The 22,611-nt window shown below is 37.7% G+C and overlaps 1 protein-coding gene across 1 annotated transcript; it reads right to left on the reverse strand.

Moving 5' to 3' along the window:
• Nucleotides 1–556: 556 nt before the first annotated feature.
• On the reverse strand, nucleotides 557–21,615 carry kiss1ra (KISS1 receptor a). The gene is made up of 6 exons (XM_027178961.2): nucleotides 21,581–21,615; nucleotides 10,722–11,176; nucleotides 9,839–9,963; nucleotides 4,307–4,442; nucleotides 3,209–3,447; nucleotides 557–2,969 (listed from the first exon to the last, which is right to left on the reverse strand). Exons 2-6 carry the CDS (start codon nucleotides 11,140–11,142, stop codon nucleotides 2,595–2,597), a joined length of 1,296 nt encoding a protein of 431 aa, XP_027034762.1. The 5' UTR covers nucleotides 11,143–11,176; nucleotides 21,581–21,615; the 3' UTR covers nucleotides 557–2,594.
• Nucleotides 21,616–22,611: the final 996 nt, after the last annotated feature.

The raw sequence follows: 22,611 nt of genomic DNA on the forward strand, positions 1-22,611 counted from the left end.
CGTTGAACAAGCCGGTAAAAATTCCTACAAATCAAAAACGAACGAAATCTTTCTTTTTATGGCAATAGATTTACGGAGGCGAGTCTATGAAATATTGTACAATGCGTATAATATACTGTTATGCATTTCATAAAATGCAACATTATGATCTTTAGGAAAACAAGAAAAAGAATTCAGATTGATAAAATCCAATATATTCACAGAGGCATTTCTAAAACTGCGAAGGTCGGGGATAAAGCTGTGCTACATAAATTATAGATGAGTCCTCAAGGTGAAAAGGAGAAAGAAGGAGTAGAGGGTTGCTTTTAAATGTACATACTGTATATATGTCCTGTAATACAAATACATTGCACTGATACAGATGTGAAGAAGGTCTGTTTTGTTTTGATATAATCATATATTGTATACACACACACACACACACACACACACACACACACACACACACACACACACACACACACACACATATATATATATATATATATATATATATATATATATATATGTACATATTGTACATATATGTACATATTGTACATATATGTGTACTGTACATATACAAAACCATTACATTGGTTACATTTACACAGAACTCCTTTTTAAAATAATGATACTTTCTCTCACAAAGGTAATTGCAAAATTATTGATACCCCTAAGGTCCTTTTTACATAAATACAAACAACAAGCAGTAACAAAATAAATAAAAAAATAAATAATGGCATTACACACAATTAGGGCACAGTGAGGATGATGGTAAAGGAGAGGAAAAGACCTCCAGAGATCACACTTTTAGAACTGCACAGTTTTGATGTAACAATATTTAAAAAAAAAAAAAAAAAAACTAACTTAATGCAACATTTAATCTTCACCAAGCATCGTCAGAAGTACAGGTGGTATTATGTGATACAGTCAGATGAGAAAATGTGCACCTTTAGCACATTTTGGTGACTTGGACTCCGCACACAAGTAAAAGCACCTAAAGCTCAGTGGAAAATATGCAGTGAATTCTTCAGGGCTGTTTTGTAGCAGGTGCTTCAGGGGCTTTGTGAAGATTTATGGCACCAATAATTGTGTTAAGTATCAGGATATTTCATCCCAAAACCACTTGGCCATGTTTCGAGCTTTTGACAAAGATGATGAGCCGAACACACTTCAAATAGACATAGATGTGGTTACAGAAACACACAATCAGTTATTTGACTATCTCAATCTCCAGATTTGATCGCTTTAAAAAAAAAAAAAAAAAAAAAAAAAAAGCTGCAGTGTTGGAAAAGAAGAAAAAATTCCACATGAGCAAACCCAGGAATATAAACGAGCTGAAAACGATTAGACCAAGAGGCACCTTATAATGTCTCCAGCCTTGTTGAGAAAGAGATAGAAAGAAGTTCAGTGCTGTTCTCTTCAGAGTAGGCGATTAATATTAATTGTAAGCATGCGTAATATTTTAAAAACAGCGTTTTGTAGTAGAAGGCACTGCTTAATATAAAGCTTTTTGGGGTTTAAAAAAAGGTTTAAATAAAGTTAATCAGTGTTCCACAATAAGCTCATTATATCACTTACAGCATGAGATATTCTTTTATATATTAATGTATGCTTATTGTTATGAAGGATAACAATATGTCTAGAGAGCATATTGAACTCACACATATATATATATACGAATATACATAAGTACATTTGTACAGAACATACAATATCCAAGTTAAATGACAATCATATTATTTCTTTATGTGCTATATTACGATCATCATATCATCATTTTAGAAAATCAGTAATCCATCTGAGTTCATCAGAAGTGTCACAGTGTTATTTCTTGGTAAGTCAGAAGGTCACAGAAGACTCATCTCTCAAGAATGTTTAATCTTATTGACCCTTCTCTCATTAGACTGTGTGTCTTTCAACAACACAACTGTGTGTCTTTCAACAACTGTGTTTTTCAACAACACAATTTTCTACAGAGTAAACGCATTGCCAACACAAGCTGTAATTTGTAACAATACTAGATGTGTTTAGACTCGCTGCCAAAGTAGGAAGAGTCTCGACTGAGTCAGGAGGTGAACTGAGAACATCAGTAACACCCAGTAAGATCAAAATGTACAGGTTTATATTCAACTGTTGTGTGTGTACACAGGGAGGTGCAGGACCAACCTTTATCTTAATCTCAATCAATGAGTCATACGTCTCCAAGGATTATTCAGATAACATCCTCTCTTGGCAGGTTACTGCATATCACTGTTTGTCAGAACAGTCTTTCGTCCGGCAAAGACCTTGGTGTCTCTGATTTATATGCCATTCATGTTACTGCTAGCATCCGCTGTTTACGTTAACTGACATGTAGTATTAAATCTCATTTCATCTATTTCATATTGGTCATGTGCTATACTTGTCAAAGGTTAAATATGCATCAAAGAATTAGCATGCAAATGTCATTTTCCATGTCATTGTACATCTCCTTATTATGCACACTGGATCTCCCTGAAGAAATCATGTAATTTCCAAATTCATCAGTTTGTTATGGTGCAGGACGTGCCAGCAATTAAGCATTTGTCTATGTGAGGATGAAGGTGCTAATTCTCTTCCTTGACTGCTGCTCATTTTCTTTCTGTATTGCTCTCGTCTGTTGCAACAAATTTGATTTCTGCATTTGCTGTACGGGAGATTACGCTGCTGTCCCTCACCGCATGCTTGAAGAGGAAGGGGAAAGTCTTCTTGAAGGACTTTCGGAAGCTGGCACCCATAAAGCCATACACGATGGGGTTGATAGACGAGTTGGCATACGACATGCAGTTGGCCCATGTCTTGATCTTATATGTGGCATAATTGACCTTAAAGTTCGGGTAGAAAGACTGAAAGAGGACAAAGATTTGAATTGGACCCCAGCAGATTGTGAAGAGCACCACGATGACTACCACCATTTTGGAAACCTTACTCCTGATGGAAATAGTTCTCTCTGAGAGCAGGTGCACCTGAAAATAGATCAGCTTTGTCTCTGGCAGGGCTTCAACACACATGACACTTAAAATAAACAGCTCAGTAGCCATCTCAAAAGGCCACCCTATCAAAGGCTAGACCCTTCAAGCAGTAGAGTTATGAATTATATACCAGCATCTCCACATGCAATATCTTTTATTTGAGTTACAGGATATGGACTATAATATGCGCATATTAAAAAATGAAGCGCTGTAAAGAAGACCACTGCTCCTACCTGGTGGTTAATATCAACAGGCTCCACAGTTGGCTGGCCCACTCTCTTCAGCATGAAGGAATAGCAGAATGAGATGGTTAGAACAGGCAGCAGGTAAACGGCTATGAACTGGTACAGTATGAAGGCTCTTTCATGTGTCTTTGAGGGAAAGCGCTCCATACAGTACTGTCTTGGTCCATACCAGTAGCCATCCTCAAGCCTTTGATACATTAAAATTGGGATGGACAGAATGAAAGAGCCTGGACCAGAAAAGACACAAAACTATGTTACTTATTATATAAAGTAAATGTTTGTAGGTTTACATCTATATTATAGCATTATTCAGTTAGCAGGAACAAACGATGAGCAAATTCCACTTGTATTGATTAATGTTTTTTAATATTAAATATAATAAGGCATATAATCAACACCTAAATTAATCAATATACATACAATCAAGGATTAATATTAAGTCCACATTAACAATTTACAGCATTTAGCAGATGCCCTTATCCAGAGTGACTTATGTTTTATACAACTGAGCAATTGAGGGTTAAGGGCCTTGCTCAAGGGCCCATCAGTGGCAGCTTGGTGGACATGGGAATCAAACTCACAACCTTCCGATTGGTAGTCCAACACCTTAAACACTAGGCTATCACATCCCTAAGAATACCAACTAACACCTTCATTAACATGTTTGCAATTGGTAGTAAAAGTAGCTAAATTCAGAACTGAGGCCTATAAAAGTTTTTTTTTTTTTTTTTAAAAAGTGTTAGCAACATTTAAGAACTTAATTTACGTGGATTTTTTTTTTGTCATTGTATAAACTGTCAATGCAGGTGTTTTTACGTAACAATTAAATGAATGTAATACACGTTTAATATTTGTTACTTTTTAATTAGCATAGTAAATAATTAGTTTATAATTAGGTAATATAAAGCAATGCCCAGTTAATAATAAGATTGACGATATTATGCAGATGATCTGTTGTACTAAGAAGGCACATTTATAAAACAATTGTAGACTATTGTATGCAAAAATCATTTAAAATAACTTAGTAGTTTTTAAAGGTTTAACTTTTTTTTTTTTTAAAGATCTTTATTGTAATGTATGACTTACCAATCCAGATGCAGACGCTTACAATCATGGCAACACGTGAAGTACGATGACGGAGAGATTTCAAGGGGTACACGGTCACATAGCAACGATCCCCACTCATTGCTGTCAATGTGATGCACGTGGCCTGGACTGTCACCTGGAAATAGCCACAGCCATTCTTCTATTTATAAGGGGTTATTATGAAAGCCATTATACAGAGAAAGCATCCAAAAGTTTTAGGGGTCTGAGCCAGACAGTCTATTCGTCTGACAGACAAAAAGAAGGCTGACGTATGTAACAAGTATAATGCAACCTTCTTTTGCAGAGCAGACAAAACATGTCTTGTTATTCATCTTTTCAAGGGAACCAATTGAATAGAAGGTTCAAGATCAAGTCTCATTAAAGCTCAGGAAAATATTTAATTGAAAGAGAGACGCCACTGCTTCCATTGTTAGAGCTGTGAATCAGCCACATTAAAGTATCTATCATTTGAAGCAGCTGAAGTGCTCAATAATATGATCGAAAATAACATTAAGAATACTCTGTAGTTATTATAGATCAGTTTGGTTTTAAAGACACCTTTCAAGCAACTGTTTTCTGTGTTAACGAGCCACAACAAATGAGCTATGCCTAATTATCACTTCTAAGGAGCACGAAACATCAGGGATAGCATAAACCTCAGTGTTAAACTCGGCGTGGAACAGATCAATGTCCACCATCTCCAATTTGCTTTTAACTAGCTGTAGTTCACAGCAGCTACACTAGCAAATTAGGGTATGGGGGATCTGTTATTTTTCTGGCCACAATTATTCATATTTTTCTAACATTAAACTACCATGGACTTTCTCAGAGAGATTAAAAAAAAAAAGGACAAAGAGACTGCCTCTGCAGTGGTTAGCATTGATTGTTCTTTTGTTTTACAGTCCACTTCTCTTCAAGAGCACAGGAATAACAAAAGAAGACAATAACACTGAATAAACTAACCTGTCCATTTTTTCCACCATAATGTTACTGTGTTTGGTGTGGAAGGGATTTAGCAGCTTCATTTACATACTGTGACATTTTTTCCTAAACAAAAACCACGGTTCAACAGAAATTGTGTATAAAATACATAGAAGGTTATCACATTAGCCTAGACAGTCTATGGAGCCAAAAAGTTAGGAGATTATGCCAAGGACAATAGGCCAGAACAAACTACAAAAGCCCAAGAACTATTAATTCATGCCATACAAGTGAATTTATATCTTGTAAGTGAGCAAAATGTTTATAGGTAACAGCAAAGAGTCAATGCATACAAAACTGCAGGACCCAATGGATCAACAACCAAGGGTGTTAAAAATGTAGGTTGAAAAACAGCTTGTAAATCAACAGGCAATATTTAAAGAAATATCATCGCTAGTCCCAAAAATCTAAAACAACATCCAATAATATGCCGTTATATAGCATTCATCTCAGAGGATTTTAGATGCCTGGAAGAACTCCTAGTACTAATTCGTATCAAGAGTAGAATCTCAACAGATTTGTGAATGTCATTTGCTTTTGCCCTCCAGCAACTGTTGTTTACTGATTATAGTTCAACATTTAACACAGGTGGTAAAAGCTGGGGATTAAACATCATTACATCATTAGCACAAAGAGGATATTGAACAACACTGCTGCTGTCTAAGTCAAAGTTTGTATTCGAAGCTCATTTATAGCTACGGAACCAGACATGATTGGAACTACATCATAAACTTAACAAACAGTACCACGTCAATGGTCATTCTTAGGCTGGATACTTCCAAAACAAAAAATAATGGATCTTAGGGCAGTCTTTGTATTAATGGGGCAATAATGGAGATGTGTTAAGTTTCTGGAACTGCTTCTATGTGGGAAAATTAACTGGACACAATATCTTACTGAAATCATTTGAAAGACCAGAAGAATGTGGAAGTAGACATTAAGAGCTTTTTTCTTTCCATTAAGAGGATCCTAACATCACCATCTGGCACAAAAGAGATTAGCTCTACAAAGAGCAGTGTAAAAAACGCACAAGGTCTGACACGACTGGCTCTGTTCTACCAATAATTGATTTTCTTTAAATCCATTGCAGCAGAAACAGGTCTCACACTGTCATGAGTGACCTACCTTATCATTTCCACAGATAATCTGTGAACAAAGTATGTAGGCACGATTAAGACAAACAACGATACAATATGTGCAATCAATAGCAGCCATGCTTCTGAATTTCTTAGAGATGAGTCTTGCTTCAAAGTACAAATGAATCTAAATTTGCAATGCCCTTAAACAACTCAAATGGTATCTTTTAATATTGTGCTACTCAAACATTTGCCTCAAACAGACAGCAATAAGTAATTTTAGTAATTATATCTTCTTTCATGGAGGGACAAAAAACATGTCCATTTATTTCTTTTTGCACTGGGGAAATAATTAAATGGAAAATTCAAGATCAAGTCTTAGATTTAAATGACTCATTGAACCAACTGAGTTGTAAATAAAGCACATGTAGGTGCCTAATGCCATTTAGACTCATGCTCCAAAAATAGAGGAATCTCGGTGGCGCACGTCATGCTCTTTGTTACTGTAGCTCAACATGTTCTTTTTACTGGGGCTTGAAGAGCATCCAAATATATACTGGCCATAAAAATATGAATCATTTGTGATTTTTCTAAACATAGCTCAAAATTAGTGATACTTCTGGAGCAAGAAGGTAGTGCTTTCAGCAATGAAATGGCTGTCTACTCACCCCACTTTAACCTGGTCAGGCTATTCTGCTTAGGGTCTCTGAGCAGATGGGCTTGGAAAAACCGACTTGCACCTAGAGTACAGTGCTAACACTGAGAGGTCTACCAAATGTAGTGTAATCTTGTCTTTTATAAGGAGCTTAAAAGAAAAAGAATGCTTCTGTGTGCTTCTAAAAATATTGTATAAAAAACCCAGGAGATACCATCTGTCATAAACAAGCATCCCACTGTTATTATTATTACTACATTTTCCCCATTCTGAAATGTAAAGATTAACTAAGTGTCTTGATCCGTATTTGCCTGATTTTATGCATTGCATTGCTGTCACATGATTGGATGATTTAACAAGTGAATGAATGAGCAGGAGATGTTCCTATTTAAATGATAAGTATAAACATTCACACAGGAAACTCCAGATATTAAGAGAAGTATTTGTCCTCACACAGGAATTGTTCTGCTGTTCAGGACGGTACTCACCTCTAAGTCCCACACCACCAAGTGAGCTTGGTTCCATTATAAAGACTCTGAATGAGTACCATGCTGCAGAATTCATGCTCATGCAGGCATCATCTATGCCCCCAGATGATAAAAACATGCACGTGCTTTCGGTACACTTCCTCAGTATTCATACGACACAGTGTCAGTTGTCAGATGCCTCCTGCCCTGACTATGCAGTGATGCCACTGCTGACATGGTGCACATGGCAAACAGATTTAGATTCTGATTCAGAGATGAATTGCTTCCAATTGGTACATGACAGATTATGAGCAAAGCTGCACGTCTGATTTTTAAGAGTGCATCATGATGTTAATGGTTTCATCTGACCTCACGCTTACGGCACATACAGGCAATTTGTTACACATGCTGCTTGCAATCGAAAGATCACTTTGCAATCTGAAGCTTCCTGAAGCTGAAATCCTCCCCCTCAGCAAAATATCTATCGCCACTGGTGTTTTGAAGTGTGAATACATGCATCTGTTGAAGATGATGGCCGGAGGCTTAAAGAATTTTGGATGACTCTGTCCTATTTGCATCCACCAAGGAACATGTCATCCAATTCCACCCCTTTATACACACATTACAGCACTCAGTCTCACTGTGACTGGGAAATGCAGCTAGAATGTTAGTCACCCTGCTTCCCCAATGTCTGTCAGATTATGTCACATTTGCCAATCAATTTCAAACAACTCTCGACGTATGATACTACAGTAACTCCTATGCTGGATGCTAGTGCTGATACTAAATCCTATGCTAGATGCTAGTGCTGATATCTGTTGGTGCAACAAAAATATTCTTTTGGATTGTAGGAATTAGACTAAAGCTAAACCCCAAACACGTTAGAAAGTTTTGACACCCAGTGTGAGAGTAGAACACATCAATCTGTAAGAACTGAGTAAAGGTTTGAGACATTACAGTATATCATTTGTCTCAAATGGACAGAGAGAGCTAGTGCGTACCATAAGCCTAGCTACTATAATTGCAGGTTTGGCTCTTTCGATGGAATTGCTGATTGAAAAATGTGACCCTATATTTAGACTGGGTATGTCTTCTATTAACTACAATAATTGGGTCATGACTAATTGTACAATATTTAAAATTCTGGAGAGGATTGCTCTGCTCGGCACCAGAAAAGTCCTCTTCATACTATTTTACACATAAACATAAATTGTGTATAACCCAGAACAGGAAATATGCATTTTTTTTTATCTTAATTTTAAAATGCTTCTGCCTGACTATAAAAATAAAATCCACAATACAGAGAAAACCTGGCGTTATTTGACTACAGGTCCCCCTAATCTCATCAGTGTCTTTACTTTGGGTTTTCTTATGGCCTGACAAATACTGCTTATGAATTTTGAGTTACTGCTTCCTGAAAAACGCCCTGCTGTTAAGCTGTGACTAAGACATGACTCACTTATCTGAATATCTACACAAGGGCAGGTGAATCACAGGCCCCCAAATCCTCTAGAACACATAACACCCTTCAAACACTAATTTATAGCTACTAAGGATTGTGCTGTTCTGCAATATATCATATTTTATACAACATTTAGTTCTTCTCCGCTAATCTAATTGATTGATCAGCGTTCCAAGAGTGCCTATATTTAGTATAACTTGCACTGGGGTGTTTCACTCTGTGTATCACTACATTAGTCTGTGTTCATCATGTAACAATCCCTATTTCGAAACGGTTATTACAGTAGAGCTCATCAGAGGACATGGCAACCGATAATTTTCCGAATAGAAAATTTTTCACCTAAAATATGAAAGCTTATCAGTAAACACCTTTAATAGGAACATACAAATCAATGTGAGCTACAGTAGGTAGCCATCTAGATGACATGCTATAAAGTGATTGTGGTGACCCAGGGAAGTGTTTCTATAAACAATTTTTTGTTCGAAATGTTGTTTATTCTATATAATTCTTTTGTTTATGTAACTATAGTATAAAAACAATATCATACAGTTGTGTGGTTATGTTTAATAGCTACGGCACTCACCCTGCAGGTTTGTGCCTACGGTCAGATCACAGTCATATTGAACAATTTTACAATTTCATGTCGTTTGCTGTTTGTCATTTGTTGGTGTGGTGGTAGCAGAGGGCTCAAATAGTGCCTTAGGTAGTCTGTTTGCCTTAATTACTCAGCATAATGTACATATGTTTCTGGAGAAAATTTAATAAAAATATTATTTCAGTAGAAAAACATTGATTTTCTTCCAGCATCAATTCAATTCAACAGACCAACCTTTTTTCCCCCTGATAGCTTACAGTTTTCATTTGCCTGGAAAGATCAGGGTGCATGCATACCTGCTGAAGAAAAGCAACAAATTTGCACATGAAGTCACCGAAAATCCACCCAGGCAGTGGGTAAAGGGTAGCTGTGAATGGCACACAACACACCAGGAAGATGATATCTGTGGCAGCCAGGTTAGCTACAGAAGAAAGCAAAGCTTTATTACAGTGTCCAGGTTAAAGGCAGCATATAGAACAAAAATAAAGAAAGGAAACCTTGTATATTCAAGTAAGAGAGAGTGTGTGTGTGTGTGTGTGTGTGTGTGTGTGTGTGTGTGTGTGTGTGTGTGTGTGTGTGTGTGTGTGGGTGTGTGTGTGTGTGTGTGTTGAACTTAACCCTCATGAACATGGAAATAAATGTACAACATGCACTTTTACAGCACTATGTACAATCTTAATAAACTTGATCAAATACATTTTTATAACTCTATTAGCAATTGTGTGCTCAGTATTGTCTAACTGAATAAATCTACAGTACGTTGGTTCTCTGCATAGCGAGCACATTTTGCTTCTAGTCTAATAGCCCTGCCGTTACTATATTAGTGCACACCCTATTGACGTCATGCTTTCATTACAAATTTTATTAGATGAAAAATGATTCAAATTAAATTAAATTGATATAGTGGCAGTAAAGGCCAGAGTTTAATTTAGTTTGAAATGAGATTTCAGGTTAATACTTTGAGTGGACACCAGCGCTAACTCTGAAAAAACTGCACAAAAAAAGAGTACTGAATTATCATATTCAGTGCAAAAGAAAAAAAAAAGGTCTTCACACAACTGGCTAGTCCATGATTTTAGAATAATTTACAAACTGCCAGATGTGTTGAACTGTTGTGCAAATCACATTCAGAATCATTTAAATTTCTTTTTTCTAACACTGTGAAGAACTGAAACTCACCGATATAGAAGTTGGTGGCAGTCCTCATCTGCCTATGCTTGGAGATTACATAGATGACCAGAGAGTTCCCTACGAGTCCCACCAGCATGATGAGTGAAAAAAATAGTGGCACCAGCCAGGCATCTGTCAGGAAAGGGTGCTCACCTTCTTCAACCTCCTCCAAGGACAAATTCCTTGCAGAATCATTCAGCAGCATCTCGGAAGAGTTCCACATTTCGCTGGAGAACATAGTGGCTCCTAAAGTTTTTATTTTGTTAGGTTCTTCTTGTAGGGTATATGACAATATAGTGTGTAAAATGGCTTTTCTGAAAAATTGTAAACTTATCTGAACCGGATGCTCTTCGAAGGAGCTTTCCGAGCTGCGTCCACTCTGAGGCAAGTTTGCATCAGATTTATACTGAGCCTGAATACACGTGGGCATCAGCAGGGCTGTAGAAAAGAGAGCTAGGGGTCTCCTAGCAACAGTTTGGGGATAGGCATTGCATACATTGTGCCCAATTCAGAGAATGAGGTAGAGAGAGAGGGAGGGAAAAAAGGAGGGAGGAGAAAGGGGGAAAAAAAGGGGGGTACACTTTCATAAAATACATGCGTAGTATACTGTATAGATATATCCCTAATTTATTTGGTGATTATTGCAGGATACACTGATAAGGGCTTACTATAATCTGGAAATGAAGTTAGATATTTTTACTATTATTATTGTACTATTATTATAAATATTCGCTATAAAATTGCTAATACAAAATAGAGACTGCTGGCAAATTGTAGAAAAAACTATTGCTTGCTGAGAGACCGATCTTGTTGGCAGTCTGATCACGTCTTGCACTGACATTCTCACCTGAAGCCTGGATGTTTTCTTTTTTCCTTTAAAGATGTTACTGCATGATCCTCAGTGTTTACAGATCTATATGCACTTTAGTCACTTTAGTCCTTGTTCCCATTGAAACAGAAGCTAAATGAACAGCTTTCATGACAGAATCCCCTGTTATCTGTCAATCTGTTTTCAAAGACAGGTTTTTCCCCTCTTGCCATCTATGTCAAAATTTTTATATTTATATTGCTACATTTTAAACAGTTACAATATTTAACACATATTTAACAGTTAAAATATTTAATACCTAATGGTACCATTCAGTAGACCTATACTTGCTTCTCCACTCATTTATTCGTTATTTTCCTTTAATTTGTCACTTGTTTGTAGCTATTACGTGCTTCAGACTCACACAAGTACAGGGCAAGTTTAATTTCACACAACTGTAGCAAAAACAGCAAACAATACTACGAGCTACAGATGAACCTTTAATGCAATTCGTCCACATCCTCCTGACTACCTGCACCAAGCCATTAAGAATGGCGCTACTGGATAAATTTGACAGGTCCGCAGATAAATGCCTGGGAAAAGTGTTTTCTTCTCTCAGCAACTTAAGGTCTTTAGGTTCTTCTAGAGTAAAAAAAAAATGCAGCTTCCTTATATCTCTGCCCACAGGTAAAGTGTTGGATTGGGCATTGACAGTTTGGGTGTAATGATCCTCATGTGTGTAGCTCTTTTGCATATTTTTCCCAGCAAATTAAGGATGTGTTTGTGAATCCTAGAGGGTGGAAAAAATGTGCCTGTTAAATTGCTGCAGCTACATCGGGGCAATCCAACTGCTTCAGAGTGTGCTGTGAACTGGTACAATAGCTACACAGAGTGGGTGGAATGATGCAGCCTTTTGGGCTGAGTTTTGTGAGGCATTAAATCCAAACATGCAAGTTAGGATGGTGGGCAACATCAAGTCCCTAACCCTGTCCCAGTCCATCAACCTAGCCATCTTGATAACCTAATACGTAATCAGCTCTTCCCTAGGCTGCCTATGGCTTTTCCGGTTTTTGAGGAAGGTCACAGTCACACCTTCCATGACTCTCAAAGGTTCCTGCAGTGGGAAAAGCCCAAGTGTCCAATGAGCAATATCAGTGCTGGCTACTCCAGTAACTATGCTTTTATTTTGAAGAATCAGGACATTGCCATGCTGCCTGCCTGTTCAAGAAAGGACCAAGGACAATAAAAATGAGTCAAAAGTCTTACCATCATTGTTTTTATATGCCTGTTTGCTTAATCCATGTTAACCAAGGGCATCATGTCTCAGCCCTACTAGATTTAGGATCCGCCGTCAACCTTATTCACTACAAGTTAGTTCAAGATCTCCTCCTTACAGTGCCATGTTCCTCTACCTTCAGAATAATGGTAGTGGACAACCAACCAATCAGTGACTGTTTTATCACCCTTCACACAGCCTAAATGAGGCTTCAAATTAAACTTTTCCATGCAGAGGAGCTCACTTTGTTTGTATCATCCTGGTGTACTTGTGGTTGAGTCTACATGACCTGCAGTTGCAACACAAAGAGCTTACGCACCTGGCAACAGAACAAGCTCAAACACTGGTCCTCGTAATGCCCCAAATACTGCCTGAGTATTGAGAGTCCCAAGCCCAAGAAAGTCTTTGACATACCCACTGAATACCAGGATTTAAAAAAGTGTTTAGCAAAGAAGAGGACACTCAGTTACCTTCACCTTAACCATAGAACTGTGCAAATGGACTGTTACCTAACAAATTGCTTCAAAAGAGTAAAGTTTATCCACTCTCAATCCCTGAGAAAAAGGCCAAAGAAGATTATGTTTAGGGTTTTTTCTTTGTCAAAAATATCTTGTATTGACTGCTGTGGACACAATGCTTTAACATTTAAGTTTCCTTACCCACTTTTTAATCTGAGATTGACACAAATCTGGATTTAAGGAGAGATCACAATCTTGTCAGATCAATAAAGGGAATGAGTGGAAAATAGCCTTTGACAACACCAGAGGGTGGCAAAATCTTCAGACCTTTGATCCACTCCAAGACCAAGCAGCTACTCATTAACCATTTGTGAAAGGTCCAGTAATGATCCTGTCATCAACTGTATGCCAAGGCCAAAAAATGTAAGTTCCACGACACCTCTATCACTTTCCTGGAGCTACGTCAACAGTAATCAAGGGGTGGATATGAACCAAAGCAAAATATGTGCAGTCACAGAATGGCTGATACCTAAAACAATGAAGGAGCTTATTTCTACTGCTGCTTCATTAGGAATTACAGTACCAACAACAAACCCAAATAAAGGCACCCAGGAGTGTGCAAAGGAATACCCCATGGTGAATGATTGGATCTGGCATAGTCAGAGGATCTGGGATAATGCTCATAATTATTGATAATTCTCATGCTATACACTTGCAAAGAGTCATCTGACACCAACGTACTCAGGCGGACTGGCAGTGTTGCCCCTCACTACCAACTCGGCCAGCCCATAGTACTGCATATTGGCCCATTCAAGATCCTCAGGCAAATCAATCCCATCACATATCACCTATCACTTCCTGCAATGTTGCTCATATCAAGTAACATGAAGTAGAGTGACACCTGCTCCATGCAGACTCTCCACTGGTGTCACGCAGGGCTCATCTTCTCTTTTCTCCCTGTATACTCACACGCATCCTCACATGGGTTTTCTTATCACTGCGAATTGCTGATTTTTCTATTGTGTTTTAGTGACATCGCTCCATGTTTGTTCCAGTGGGGGACGCTGTTCTGGGTTACCTTCTGATTCCCTTCTGCTCGGCTGTGGATGTCCCTCGGCCCTTCTGCTCAGCTGTGGACATCGCTCGGTCCTTCTGCTCGGCTGTGGACATCGCTCGGCCCTCTCTGGCTGCGCTGCCATGTGCCTTGCTCCCCCCACCTACATTGCCATGTGCCTTGCTCCCCCCACCTGCCTTGCCGTGTGCCTTGCTCCCCCATTTGCCTCACCGTGTGCCTTGCTCCTCCACCTGCCTTGCCACGTGCCTTGCTCCCCCCACCTGCCTTGCCGTGTGCCTCGCTCCCCCTCCTGGATCTTGTCGGGATCATGGTCCCCTCGGACATGGTCATTGATACAGGATGGCACATCGGGAGCCGCGCCTCGAGGGGGGGGTACTGTCAGGATTCATCTCAGACTTAGCCATGTGCTTTTGTTTATGTTCTGTGTAATGTGTCTGTTCCGCCCATGTTCCACACCTGTTCCTTATGTGTCTAATAGTTATTAGTACTTAGTCATTATTTGTCACGTCTTTTTTTGTCTTTGGTCCTGTTCTGTGTGTTTTATTTATTAAATCAGTTTATTTTTACACTATCCTGCATTTGGGTCTTTTTGTCTATGACGACACCCTGGGAACACACAAAAACAGGAAATGCAAAAATAAGGTAAAAAGTCATAAAAATAGGAACATTTAAAAATACTGGAACAAATATTGAACAGATTGAGAGTCCAAATCATAATGCACAAACAGATGTAAAACGGGCAAAGTTTGATCAAGGCAAAACGGAATTATTCTGGGCTTCCGCCTAGGCCAAAGGTTCAAGAAATTGTGACATTGTACCCAGCACTGCTCCTTGCCTTCAAACATGGAAAGAGGGTGGCTATTGTTTGGCTCTTGGCCAAAGTACCAGGTTTGACTGGCTTAACCCTTAGAGGTCTGATGCCTATTTTAAGGCCTTAGAGATGTTTTGACATGCAATGAATATTGTTCTTATTTCAGTTACCTATGGCATATTAATGGAAAAACTCACATTAAATTCAACACATGGTCTGCTACAATATTATGTAAGCAACATGTGATCATCAACCCCTAATGTCCTTGTGGCCCATGTTGCCATATAGTTGCTTGGTGAACTTATAGTTGGGTGTTTAACACATTGGAATAGTTTGCTAATGAGCTGAGATACAGTAGAAAACTGTACCCATCGAGTTTTCATGCATATTATGCACATAGAGATTATTTGTATTTTAAATTGGTCCATTTAAAAGTAGACATTTTAAGGTTTCTAACAACATATTTCTCATGATCACCATTGGTGGTGCTAAACACCATTTTCCAATCATCTTTCTTGCAAATCCTCATTAGATTATAAGCATGCTGGATGTTGAGCTTGGTGAAATATGTAGTTGCTCCAGTGCTGCTGGGAGAAGAATTAAGGGAGTAAGGTACTTGACAGTGCATTGGTTGTGACCATGCTCATTGCTTGACCACAGATTATGAGTACACACGCATGGGGTAGGGAAATTATCAGCTAATTTGCCGTAGAAGCATCATTCATCATGCCTCTGCCTTTCTCATTGAGAGCCTGTAGAACAGGCTTTCCCAGCTTTAGTGATGTCAGCTTTATGGCAATTGGCCCAACTTTGTAGCCATGTCGATAAGAGAGTTCAGAGTCAATTATTTATTGCAGCATGTGAGCTCCATAAGCACATCTGTGTCCACATCGAAACGTAGCTTTCAGTGCTGTTTCTTTCCACCCACTCCCTGCAGCTATGATGTGAAATTCAAGTGCATAATCTGCCACGTGTGATGTCCTCTGAGAGAGGGTCAGCAACTGCTCTTCTACTTCTTTTCCATCATACAAATGGTTGAAGAGGCTTCGGAAGAGCTCAGTAAAGTATTGCTAGGAGGAAAACTCTGTAACACCTTGGTCCCAAACTACATTGGCTCACTCCAGAGCTTTTCCAGTCAGAAAATCCAAGGATTCCAATATCCCCTCAAAGCTGATGAAGTATATAGAAAAGTGTAAGAGGAACCCTCTACACTGAGAAACACCACCTGCATACTTCTCTGGTGTTGGCATGGGTGGCAGCCTTGTGGTGAAGCACAGAGCCATGAAAGCAACTGTTTGGGTCAGATGTTCCATTGGGCTTTGAGGTCAAAAATATTTTGTTGCTGATCTCCTGCCAACTGTCCGTAAGCTGTTACGGCCTGGTGCCAGCCTAAATCGCCTGCTGCCTCCATGGGGGGCAGTGTAGTTTGTCATGTATCACACTCACACTCAAGAGCAGGGCTAGTTTAATCTCCAACAATCAGATGCAAAAACGAAACAGTTCCAAATGGAAGGTAGAGTAAGTGAAAAAATGCAGGGATGCATAAAGCCAGGAAATGCAAAAATAAGGAAAAGAGTCACAGAAATAGGATTATTCAAAAATACTGGAAAAACAGCAATATCAAAGAGAGACAAGAGAAAATAGGTTCCAAACAGGACAATGCAGCAGCAAATACAAAGGCTTAGCAATATCAAAGGAAACTGAGCAAACACCTTCAGAAGAAGCACTGAAAAAAGAGGAAAACAAAACACATGTTAGGTACAATTTGAGCTAAATTAAAATTCCAGTGACTGGAAACGTGGGAGCACTGGTGGATGCTGGAAATTAGAGTCCACTAAGGCCATATTTGTTGCCTGCTTCGAAGAGGGATCCTTGATGTTGCACATTGTGACCTTCAACATGTCTCACATAATGTTTTTCAAGTTTTCAAAAAGGATAACTGGCTAGCAATATTCTGCTAGAGCTTATTAAAATATTGTTCAATGTAATATTAAAACTCAGTCAGACACAACAAATTTTTAGTGTTATATAGAATCATTTCAAAGGCTTATTATAGGACCATAAAGAATTCCATCAACTGGTTGTTAGTTAGCCTTTTATGTTTGGGTCACGAATGAATTCAAAAAAGTAAAACATAACAAAACAGAAAATCATTTGTAAAATATAACAATAAAGTAAATGAGTCATCTTCTGACACCCATCCAGTCTGATTCTGCCAATTTCTTTGCTAATTCGTCTGTAAACAGTTTGTGTTTACATGGATAGACAAATTGAAATTCTCTCTTTCTCAAAAAAACAAACAAACATAAAAACCACACATGGCTAATGAAAGCAAGAGCTGGATTACATAAAATATGACTTTCTTTGCCCAAAAGACAAGCATGGATTGTGTATACCACAGTATGCATAGGGTCTCAGATGTGAAAACGTAGCTTTTTTTTGTTGAAGACAACGTGGCTGTCTCTGTCTTTAAAGTCTCTGTACTTTAATAGGATATGTGGCAGAACACTGGACTCTCCACAGAGATAGATGATAGAGGTAGACAAGACAAGTTAGAGGAAGAGAAGTGTCCGTATGGGTGTTTCAATGCAATGGTTAAGGCAAAAGGGGGACCAGCATACCAGCTTCTTGTCAGGACAGCAGGGAGTTATGACATGTCAGCCATGTGAGGCCAAAAATGATGGCGTAGTTCTGATTTCAGCTCTTTTGTTGTTAAACCTTATAATTATGTTTATGCTCTTAGTAGTTAAATTGCATGTTTTGTAATTCAATATTTTGGTCAGTGTTTGGATTGAATTGTGTTTAAGCATTTATATAGTAACCCTAAACTGCATATAATTTTATAAACTATTAATTTATTATATAAAAAAATATTGTACCGCCAATACTTGTGAGATACAGCCATTTACAGCATTTGGCTGATGCTCTTATCCAGAGAAACTTACATTTAGCACTTTGACAAACCCGAGCAGATGAAGGTTAAGGGTCTTGCTCAAGGGCCCAACATTGGCAGCTTGGTGCGATGAGATGTGAATTCACAACCTTTCAATCAGGAGCCCAGTGCCTTAAGCACTGAGTTATCAGTGCCCGTATCTACCTGCCAACTACACTGAATGAAAAATTGAAAGTTATTAAAACAAAGCGAGAAATGAAAATATTTGAAGTTATTTATTCAACTATATTAGATTTGAACATGCTTTTTTCTTATTTGAAAATGCTAACAGTTTTCCTGATGAAGTGTGCACAAAGCTTAAGGCATCTTCTCCAGCAGATTTATGATGGAGGCTTTTCTTTTGTTCTCCAATACAATCCTCTCTACTCTCTAAATTTAGGTTCTAAATTTAACTAAATGTTTATACATTTTATTTAAAAAAAAACCTGTTGGTTTAACAATAAATAAAACAACTACTTATTATCAATATTTGAATACAGACCTAAATGTACTATATGTGCAAAACCCTCGATATTTACATATCAGTAATACCAGCCCAGTTCTGTATTCCAGCATATCTCTGTCATCGAAAGTATAGCCCCCCTTTCCCTTGAGGTATCTTGTGATCTGTCTCTATGCTTGAATGCAATTATAAACTATAGGCTTTTCACTGATAATTAGATTAGTATTCTTGCCATCACACATAATAAGAGACCAGAAATTCATTAGAGCTTCTCCAGATTCTACAGAAGTCTACAAAAGAACCATTCCCAGACAACCTTATGATTCCAGGACCAATTATAAAATATAATATGACACACCAAGACTACTCATAACAGATGATGTGGGATGTGGTAGCCTAGTAGTTAAGGTATTGGATCCACCAAGCTGCCACTGCTGGGCCCCTGAGCAAGGCCCTTAACTCTCAATTGCTCAGTTGTATAAAAATGCGATAGAATATTAGTTGCTCTGGATAAGGGCGTAAATGTAATGATGTCTACAATGCCTTAGATTTCTGTATCTTTTTTTTTTGCCACCCCATATAAAACTTAATTCACATAATTTTAAAGGCACACATAAAGAACACTCAAGAACCAGGGCCTAATTATACACCCTACAAACATGCCAATCAGCCACCAGCATATACTTCTGTCCTCGGGAAGAAACCAGAGAACCCAGAGGTTGTGAATCAAACCACCAACTCTACAGGTATAAGGCATATTTTGTGAATTCATACCTTATAAAGGGACACAAAGATGTCCCCTCTTGAATGAAACTCTCATTCCCATACCATAAATGCAATACAAACTTGCACTAGTTCTAAATTTTTGGCTGAGACTCAAGGTAACGGTGACAGCTCATAATCACAGCTGCATGCCTGTAGATAAGAAAACAAATGACATACAGAACAGTAATGGAGGAGGAATGAAGGATAATTACAATTTCTCTTTAATTACTTTTTTTTAACACTCAGTGCCTTTCAACAAAATTGTCCTCTACATTAAAATTCTGAGCTTGCATTCATCACACTGAAATTCTATTTCTCTTTAGTATTAGGGTAAAAGTACTTTAAGGATACTTCAGCTTGTCCATCTTCACCTCAACAGCAGAGATGTATGAGGAACAAGTCTGAACATGAAATGTTAGAATTCCTGAATGTTATGTAACACTTGTGTTCTTTAAACATTACTGATCTTGGGTTTCAAGAACCACATCATTACATCTGACCAGCAAAGATCTCACAATTTAGCAGATAGAATCTTGGGAAATTTACATAATGCCGATAGTAAATAACCTCAAATAACATGTTGTCACCTTCTGTAAAAATCCAACCTGATGAACATTACTGAGTTACTGAACCAGGTTGCCATGAACAAACCAACTTGGAAAACACAGCAGTTAACACACACATACACACACACACACACACACACACACACACACACACACACACACACACACACACACACTAATTTATATTCTGTTTTTCCTGTATACAGAAGCTATCTTCTAGATTTCAAACACAAAGTAATTTTCATAAATGAATGCAAGGACTGAAAATAAACATACAAAAGAAAATCAATTACAAAGCTCCAAACTCTCCAGCTTTAATTATTCAGATATACAAAAGGCAGCTAGTAACCCAGCAACATGCACACACACACACACACACACACACACACACACACACACACACACACACACACACACACACACACACACACACACACACACACTTAACAGATCACTACATTGTAAAGAAAACACTACTGAAGTCATTTTTTGGAAGTCATTAAGATAAACTTTTTATATGCATTGAATTTTAAAGCATGTTTTCAAGGTTTGGGAGACAAACTTTGTAAAATGTGTGGGTGGCTTTGAGAAATGTGACATTAATTAGCATTTATTAATTTGTTTACTGCAATGAAGTGTCTAAGCGACTGTGAAGAAAACTATATTATCATTACCACCGAGCACATTCTGGAATTTGGATAGCTTATATTGGATATAACTTGTTCATTTCTTTCTTGTATTATATATTATTACTTTTGCACATTACTGTTTTATACTGGTTTTATTGTTGTACTTTTTGTTTTTGATTTTTACTGTTCCTTAACTCCGTCTTTGTTCTGAGAAACAACATACCTGGAAAGGGTAATTTAATAGAATACAAAACGTTTTTTATGTGCTCTCTGGATAAATTATGTGATTGTGGGTATTTAGACAAATCCCACACCACATATTATTTTTCCCCAATGCTGGCCAGGCACATCCACAGTGGCTGGGTGACCTACAATGCTTCAACCGCATCTCCTGACTCCTGACTCATGACTGGTCAGGCTAAAACAACTTCACCCACCTATACAAATGTGTGACGTTTTATTTGCCTCCAGCTGCATTACTCTTTGTGTGAGATATTAAATTTCCTGCCTTTTGCTTCAGCACACTCACTCACTGCATACAGATAGATATGGAGAAAATTTGGAATTTTACAATGGACAGTTTTTTAAAACTTAAATGGATTGAAACCTATATAATTGGGCAGTTCTACTGTAAGAGGCATGATTTGGGTTTTAGATCATAATTTTTTACATCTAAAGAGTGTTTTTATTCATGCCGACATTTCTAGGGAATCGATTTTGGTGGCATGGAACATTATTATCAGCAGAGCGATTCTTGTTATTATGCTTGGAATATTTTCTGAAATTGAAATAAGAGAATGAATTCTTTGTTCTTGAACCTTTGAGAACTCCAGAGAGATAATAGTGAAACATTTTTTTCTGCAGAGTTTGAAATGATATCCTGATTGCATTTAGAGTTTTGAGAGTTTAACAATATACTTAAATTGAGGAAAACTCAAATCCTACCATTCACAATGTATGTAGTTCACTAAGTAATAAAATCTTAGAAAAATCACATTTTCTCTTGTTATATTTTTCAGGCAATAATCTATAGGTTATTTCTGGCACTACTCTAAAGAAAGGCATACTGATGAACATTTCCTTACCTACTGTGACCGCAGCTTGTCCACTCTGTCAGTGTTCCTCACAGAATACAGAGAAGATGAGAGAAGCACAATTAAGCAGACAGAATCAGGGGAAATTCATAATGTAGGCATAAATTACCTACTGTACTCTTGAGTTTTGCAAAAAAAAAATCATCTTCCTGAGTTCAAGATCCATTAAATGCTTTTAATTTCTGTGATTGCACTCTGCCCTTCTCTTCATAATGTATGAATGTCTAAATCACAGATAAGACCAGGACCTTCTTTTACAGAGCACGGCTGATTACACGGACTTCACTGGCAGCCTGTATTTCTTTTGAAATGTTACTGTGAAGCAAATGGATTATTTCAATCAGTTCATTCTGATCTTTCAAATATGTTCTTCCACATGCATGAGTTAGTGAACATGAAGCAAAGTAATCACAGTGGTGTTCATCATTGCAATAAGTAAACACATTCTTAATTTACATTTATGGATTTTTAGTCATGAATTAAACAGCAGGTAGAACATATCAAAAATGGTGAAAGCAAACCAAGACTTGAAATAGCTACTAATATACAGTATAGATCAAAATTAGATTTATAAATTATTCATATTTTTATGTATTATTGTTAGTCTACAGTGCTCAAAATTGGAAGGAATAACTGCTGTATGTACACCATTGTTCTAATAACATGTTTTACAAAATATCCAAGGCCCTTCAACCTAAAAACTTTATTTACTGAAAAACACAGTGATCAAATTTAGCGAATTGTATCCACTGTAACACAAAAACGGTTTATAAATAAAATGTTTGAGGGTTTCAGCTGTCACTCATGAATATGAACTGTGGAGAACCTTGCTTTAAATGACATCAGCACATCTGCAGACACAGAAGATCACTAGTTTCTCTGGTCTGATCTTGGCCTACTCTTCCTCCAGACTTTTCCACAGTTCAGAAGCTGTTGTGAGTTTCTTAGCGAATATTCGCTAAGATCAGGACTATGATCTGATCGTTTAGATGAGGACTATAAGCTGGCTATTTCATTATTTT

The sequence above is a fragment of the Tachysurus fulvidraco genome, chromosome 1 (genome assembly GCF_022655615.1).
Source record: "Tachysurus fulvidraco isolate hzauxx_2018 chromosome 1, HZAU_PFXX_2.0, whole genome shotgun sequence".
Taxonomy (NCBI): domain Eukaryota; kingdom Metazoa; phylum Chordata; class Actinopteri; order Siluriformes; family Bagridae; genus Tachysurus; species Tachysurus fulvidraco.

Bases quoted from the DNA above. Each gene is read 5' to 3' on its own strand.
- kiss1ra (XM_027178961.2), bottom strand. From the start codon at position 11,142: ATGCCCACGTGTATTCAGGCTCAGTATAAATCTGATGCAAACTTGCCT. The intron at 4,443-9,838 runs GTATGCATGCAC...GGCTATTTCCAG, and splicing joins TTGTTGCTTTTCTTCAGCAG to GTGACAGTCCAGGCCACGTG. The intron at 2,970-3,208 runs GTAGGAGCAGTG...ATCTATTTTCAG, and splicing joins CTGTTGATATTAACCACCAG to GTGCACCTGCTCTCAGAGAG.